Raw genomic sequence first — 7100 nt, 5'->3', positions numbered from 1 at the left:
GCAGCATTTCCCCTATAAATTCAACAACCCCGAGAATTCAACTCGGCCAAATCTTCGACAACAATACCAACAACCATATAAACAATATCAATAATCAATTCCAAACACATTCTAACATTAGTAATTCTTCTCCACATATTTCGACAACATTCCAATTACATTCAAATCAACTTCATACATTCAAGCCAACGTCAATGCTCGCATATTCAAAAACTAACCCAAGATCATTTAACAAGAGTCAAGAACACTTCAAACAATTCACAACGTATTCAAATCAGCCCATCCACTACATAATGAAACCCGAAACCTCCCAACTCAACATGAACAACTTTAACACATTTCTTTATTTCCGTATATCCATAGTATAACAACAACAACAACTACAACCAATCCCATGATATTTCACCCCACAAAACAGTTCATAACAACCACCAAACAGTACCCAAAATATCATCGCAAAACAACCACAAATATCATACCAAACAGCTCCAAAATATCGTCACAAACTAGCCACGAAAATTATATAAAACAGCCCCAAAATATTGTCACAAAACAGCCACGAAAATCATGTAAAAACCCCCGAATATCGGCACAAAACAGCCCGGGTATACTCTTTGTATACAATATCTTTATACACTTTATTCTCCCAAATTCAAGAACAACAACTTATCAACAACTATTATGCATCATAACTTAGCTAATTCCGTCCATTTAATCGACCTAAAACAGCCCCATAATTCAACAACATCAATACAACAAACAATAACTCTATTTTTGCACGTATTCCTCAATCAAGGTTGATAAAGAGAGAGATTTGATGATTCATACCTTATTTTTGTGAAGGTAGCCAAATCCTCATAATCCACTTATCTTCAAACTCACTTCAACACAGAACAAAATTATAATCGCGCCTACGCGTTGCCCGGACCTCGTTTTGCATTTGGTTGCTTGAAATTTTGTGCAAAATCCTCAATTTCATGTGACAATAAGAGCCCTTTTGGAGGCTGAAGTTTCTGGAAATTTTGGGGCATTTTGTGCTGAAAAAAAATGAGGTTTTTGTCCCTTCTAAAAACTGCCAACGTCGGTTTCACCGTAGCTATAGTACGCGTAGCGACCGCAGAAATGCTGTTTCTGCGTCGACGATTCGGTTTGTAACGTCTATAATTCTCTACTCCGATGTCCTATCAATGAACGGTTTGTTGCATTACAAACTAGACTCGACGAACTTCATTTTAGGATTTTAAAACACCTTAAAACTCCACATATACTATGAGATATGCGCCTCCAAAGTTGACTTGAAAATTCGCCCAAAGATTTCCCAAATTTTCGTCGAACTTATTTTCTTCAATTTACTCGATCTCGAAATATTCCAACGCACAAAATACGGGATATAGCATCATAGTCTAATGAAAATTAGGCAGCATTTCCCCTATTCCTTCAACTTCCACCACATCACAAAACAACTCCCAACAACCACAATAACATCCATAATACACTCATAATATCTAAATCAAGTAATCACATTACACTAGGCCTTTAATATTCACCCCCATGTTCAACTCATACTAGCAACTTCATACCCATTTTAGCACATTTTCGTATAATGCTTCTTCATCACCATTATTACCTTCCATAACATGGTTATATCCATATCATACTACAAATCATGACTCCATATAGATTACTACTCATAAACATCATAAAAGCTACATTTAGACTTCATTTTCTACTTTCTTCTTCTACCCAAATCTTTCAACCTCTCCATAGTCCAAATAACATGAAATGATCATAAAACTTACCTTTTATTGAGTAGGAATAACCGTTGGATGGAAATACTTCACTTGAAAAAAAACTCTAGCTTCAATCCATAAAGTTTTCTTGACTCTAGCAACCCCTAAAAGCTTCCTTATACTTGATTCCCTTGGATTAATGATAAGAACCTTTGATTTCCCTTGGATTCTTGTATATGAAATGTATGGAATGTTCTAGAGACTTGGAGAGATGTGGAGAAGTGTGAAAAATGATAATAATAAAGTGGGATCACATTTATAGACTTGAAAATAACTCAGCCCGTCGGGTGTTCTACGGACACTTATACGGTCCGTATAACATTGTATGGTCTGTATAAGTGGCCGTGGTTCACCATCATGAAAAACATCTTCCTGCTGTGGGTTATACGGACCCCTTATACGAACCGTATAAAGTTATACGGACCGTATAAGTGGTCTTATAACTCCACTTCCCTGAAATGGTTTCCATCGTTTCGTTCGATCTCCAATCCTTATGGAACATTCTTGACACTTGTTTACCACTTCATTACCAATCTAAGGAGAGTTACAACTCTTCTTTAAGACATCATTAAGTCAACATCAGCTCGGTACTTTACGGAATTTTCCAAAACAGAACATATACTTTGCCCTTCTTAAGGAACTTTCTCTTCTTACTTCCAACGTCTTTGAAATCTTAACTAGGATCGTTAAATAACCTTTCTTATTTGTAGAAACATCGTATTCATCTCACCCTGCATTAGCCTGTCTATCATATGACGACACGAAATTTTTCTGAGGTGTAACTCGTTGACCGTTGAAGCAGTCAGTAGTTTCACTGCAGCGGTCTCGCTGTAGCAAAAATTCCCACCGCTATGATGGACCTCATTAAATGGCTAGACTCGCCATAGCATCGCACTGTAGCGGTCCCGCTATGGCAGTCTGCACCGTAGCGGTCCCGCTATGGCGGTCCAACCCCCGTTATGGCGGTCTCTCCCCAAAACCCAAAGTCCCGTAACGGAGACTAGCACTCCACTGTGGCGAACTCGCTGCAGCGATCTCGCCTGCTGCAGCAGTCGCATCAGAACCAATAAGCTTTGGTTTTTTCATCAAGTCTATACCCATAATCCCAACATCAATTCGAGGCCCTACACACACAAACCAAGCATGCATACATATGTAAAAATATGCTACGGACTCACCCGCAGCCTCAGAAATCCCAACGGGGTCTAATTTACTAAGTCAACCCCCCAACGGATTAAAACAAGTTTTCAGCCAAATGCACAAAATACAATCAAATGCCTTTGTTTTAGAATTATGAATCTTTAAGTTATCACCAGACTCGCTCCTAGCCTCGAAAATGAACCGGCAGGGGTAAAATGGTCAGAATGCACATAATGACCTAGCGGGTCGTTACATCAGATACCAATTAAACAATCGTTCGTCTTCAAATAGACAAGGAAAGGAAACGAGGCAAAAGGTACCTGACTAGGTGAAAAGAAAAGGATACTTATTTTGCATATCGGACTCGGTCTCCCAAGTAGCCTCCTCAATAGGATGATCCTTCCACTGAACCTTCACTGACGCTATCTCCTTAGACTTCAACTTACGAACCTCTCTATCTAAGATGGCAATAGTCTCTTCCTCATAAGACAAGTTCTCATCCGACAAGTTCTCATCCAACAAGACTGAATCCCAATGAATAATGTAAGAACCATCACCGTTGTATCTCTTTAACATAGAGACATGAAACACTATGTGAACACCTGACAAACCTGGAGGCAAAGCCAACTTATAGGCTACCTTCCCCACACGGCTAAGAATCTAAAGTGGATCGATGAACCTAGGACTGAGCTTGCCCTTCTTCCCAAACCTCATCACACCCTTCATGGGTGAGACCTTTAACAAAATTTGCTCCCCAACCACTTAAAATCTCGGGCCTTTCGATCCGCATATTCCTTCTGTCTTCTCTGAGCCACTAAGAGCTTATCCTGAATCACCTTAATCTTGTCTAATGACTCTTTCAAAAGGTCAGTACCCCATGGCCTTACCTCAAATGCATCAAACCACACAATAGGAGATCTATATCGCCTCTTATAAAGTGCCTCAAATGGAGCCATATAAATGCTCGACTGGTAACTATTATTATAAGCAAACTCTGTCAATGGTAATAACTGGTCCCAATAACCACCACAGTCAATCACACATGCTCGAAGCATGTCCTCGAGAACCTGAATTATTCGCTCAGACTGACATCTGTCTGAGGGTGAAAAGCTGTACTAAGATCCAATCGAGTGCCTAACTCGGCTTGCAAAGTCCTCCAAAATCGTGTCACGACCCAAGTCGATGAGTCATGACGAGTGCCTAACCTCTAATGACCAGACACCCATATACCTGCTTAACTATCACATAACAACAGGGTTGCCAAAATCTGATTCATATCCAACTGTATATATATGCAAAATACCAAAATAACAGTGCAAGCCTACTAGGCTGCTATATAGATACTATACAAAAAAGAATGAGAGACGACAAGGCTGTACATCATGTACCAACTACATACCACTGTCTACAGACCTCTACTGGAACAGAAAGCTGTAGAAAGGACGGGACAGGGCCCCTCCATACCCATATACATGTATATACATCTCAAAATAGCATACCAAAATGATCGCAGCTCCGGATCAACTGGAGCGCACCAACTACAGCTGAGGGGAAGTCCTACTAAGCTGGATCGTCTCTCTGTCTATCGGTACCTGCGGGCATGAACGCTGTCTCCCGAGCAACGGAGAGTCAGTACGAATAATGTGCCGAGTATGTAAGGCATAAGAGTAACATATATAAATAAGAGTCATGAAAAGAATCTGAAACTCATAACAAACTGACTGTTTGAATGCATATGTATGACTGAAGTTACCTATGCGGTATATGATATGTATGCTCTTCGTAAAAAAAAAATATAACTAAAAGTGCTATGGAACGTACAGCTTGATTCATGTATCGTTAAGGAGCTTGCATTAGCAGTGACATGTTCGGCCACCATGGCATGGTGTAACCACAAGTAGCCCGCAGTAGCAGTGATATGTCCGGCCATCCAGGCACGGTGTAATCATAAGCAGCTCGTAGTAGCGGTGACATGTTCGGCCATCCAGGCACGGTGGAATCGTATGCAGCCCGTCTTCGCGGTGACATGTCTGGCCATCTAGGCATGGTGAAATCGTCATCCTCACATACTTATCATAAAGCATGAATTAGAATTCAAAGATAATCTATAACCATGTCGGGGTGACGTAAGGTCGAGAGCCCCCGATTCTATTACGAAGTAATCGTAATCATCATACCTCACCTTGAAAGAACTAACATTATAAGGTGGGTTTAGCAACAATAAATAACATCAAGGAGTCGTACAAGGATCATTAGCTTCGTAAAATGTCGTATCGTATTCATAGCATGAACATCGTGAGAATATCGTATCATAGGCTTTAGAATCTCTAGACTTAGGTTCATCATTACCTTTATCGTATTCATGACATATCTCTTATTCTTTTTATCTCATAAGAGGCTCTATATAACATTGACTCATATTTTCCGGAATGCAAGAAAGTCATGGAGAATAACGAAAATAATATCATAGGAATCATGCCTTAGAAATGAAGGGACTAGCCTTACATACCTTGGAGTCTACCTAATGTCCGATGCGTACTTCCGAGCTTGTAACACTACAACCAAGATAACACGAATTACAGTTAGGCTGTATATGTCCCTTACTACCCATTCCAAGTACGAATGAAACTTAACGAAATTCGGGTAGCATTTCCCCTATGATTCTTACTCCTATCCAACTCCCAAACGGTGCACAATACCCAAAACATCATCAACAACAATAGCAACAATATACAACAACACAAACAAGTAGAAATCTCTCCAAAATTCCAATCGAAACAGCCTTCAAGGCAATCACATCAATAAGCTAGTTTAGGTCCTTCATATCATGTTTTCCTTTACTTTTAAACTACGAAATTCCTTCACAAACAACTTATGTCAATACTTTCATATCACAACATAATCAAATCCATGCTAAAACATCTCCCAAAACAGCCCAAAATCTTAGTTTGATTCAAATAACTCACCGCTTCCATAACTATATTTCCTTTGCTTTAAATCACTAAAACTCTTGGTAATCAACTTAATAGCAAAGATAAGAATAGTATACATACCTTAAAGGGGATGAAATTCCAAGAACCAAACTCCAAATCCAACTCCTAAACTCAACAACTTCAAATAGAAACCCTAGGAGCAACTTCCCTTTCACTAGCTCGGGTTTTCGGGGCACGAATCATACTTGGATGATAAAGAAAGGATTGGAGAGGATAGATGAATATTAGAGAGTGTTTAGGGTCTGTTGGTGTGGGTTAGAGTGAAAAAAAATCACGAAATGGGTGCTTATATAGAACAGCTACCGCGCCTAAAATCTGATGGGTCGTCGATGTGCATCGACGGCTCATCGACGCTTCGACGGCCCATAACTCCCACTGTCGCTATGCAAATTTGGATCTGTCAGTTGTGTTGGAAAGTAGACTCGCTGAACTTATGAATGCATAGGTTATGGGTTCCGTAACTCTTTGTATTCTAGGAGATATGGCCCTCACAATATGACCCAAAATTTCTGTCCGGAATTCTGCCAAATTTTTCCGAAGTTTCAACAAACTTAATTTCTTCGATCCGCTTAACATCCAACCTTCCTGATACTTACTAAACATGATACCAAGCTCTCATGTATGGAGAATGAGCATGAATAATTCCTTATGTCCTTGACGACAACCTCGCCTTCTAAGTCTTCGTCAACTAACTCACGACGAAACTTTACATATAAAAAGTACGGGGTGTAACATCCTTCCTCCCTTTGGAACATTCGTCCTCGAATGTCAAACTAGTCTTGCATTCTCAATACTTCCTCGAGCGTTCTCTTATTGAATTATGCCCTGTACATACCTTCTTCTCAACGGGTCATGTTTATCCCGTATTTTGTACGTCGGGATAATCCAAGTCAACCACGATAAGTTAAGGACAAGACCATTCCGGGATACGAAGTCGAGGTTTTAACTACAATTGTGTTTTAAGACATAAGTGTTCATGATATTGTGGCATGGAAATATTAAGGAAACATTTAGGGTCAAATGTTATTTTTGGAAAGTATTTATTCCATGAAAAACAAAAAAAAAAAAAAGAGAAAAAATAGGGGCATGTGGCCGGCCACCTTGGTGTGGGCCAAAGGCCACATGGAAGCCTTATATATTTATACAGAGATGACTAATAAGTCATCTTATTCATCAT

General features: G+C 39.7%; 1 protein-coding gene across 1 annotated transcript; it reads right to left on the bottom strand.

The window, feature by feature from the left end:
- Positions 1 to 3254: 3254 nt before the first annotated feature.
- Positions 3255 to 3985, bottom strand: LOC132044943 (uncharacterized). Its single transcript, XM_059435480.1, has 2 exons — positions 3690 to 3985; positions 3255 to 3582 (listed from the first exon to the last, which is right to left on the bottom strand). The coding sequence occupies exons 1-2, from the start codon at positions 3983 to 3985 to the stop codon at positions 3255 to 3257; spliced, it is 624 nt and encodes a 207-aa protein (XP_059291463.1).
- Between the last annotated feature and the right edge of the window lie 3115 nt (positions 3986 to 7100).

The sequence above is a fragment of the Lycium ferocissimum genome, unplaced genomic scaffold (genome assembly GCF_029784015.1).
Source record: "Lycium ferocissimum isolate CSIRO_LF1 unplaced genomic scaffold, AGI_CSIRO_Lferr_CH_V1 ctg5593, whole genome shotgun sequence".
In the NCBI taxonomy this organism is placed as follows: domain Eukaryota; kingdom Viridiplantae; phylum Streptophyta; class Magnoliopsida; order Solanales; family Solanaceae; genus Lycium; species Lycium ferocissimum.
The sequence above is the reverse complement of the archived record's forward strand: the minus strand, read 5'-3'. Positions and strand labels throughout refer to the sequence as shown.

Bases quoted from the DNA above. Each gene is read 5' to 3' on its own strand.
- LOC132044943 (XM_059435480.1), bottom strand. From the start codon at position 3,985: ATGCTTCGAGCATGTGTGATTGACTGTGGTGGTTATTGGGACCAGTTA. The intron at 3,583-3,689 runs GTTGGGGAGCAA...TTAGATTCTTAG, and splicing joins AAGGCCCGAGATTTTAAGTG to CCGTGTGGGGAAGGTAGCCT.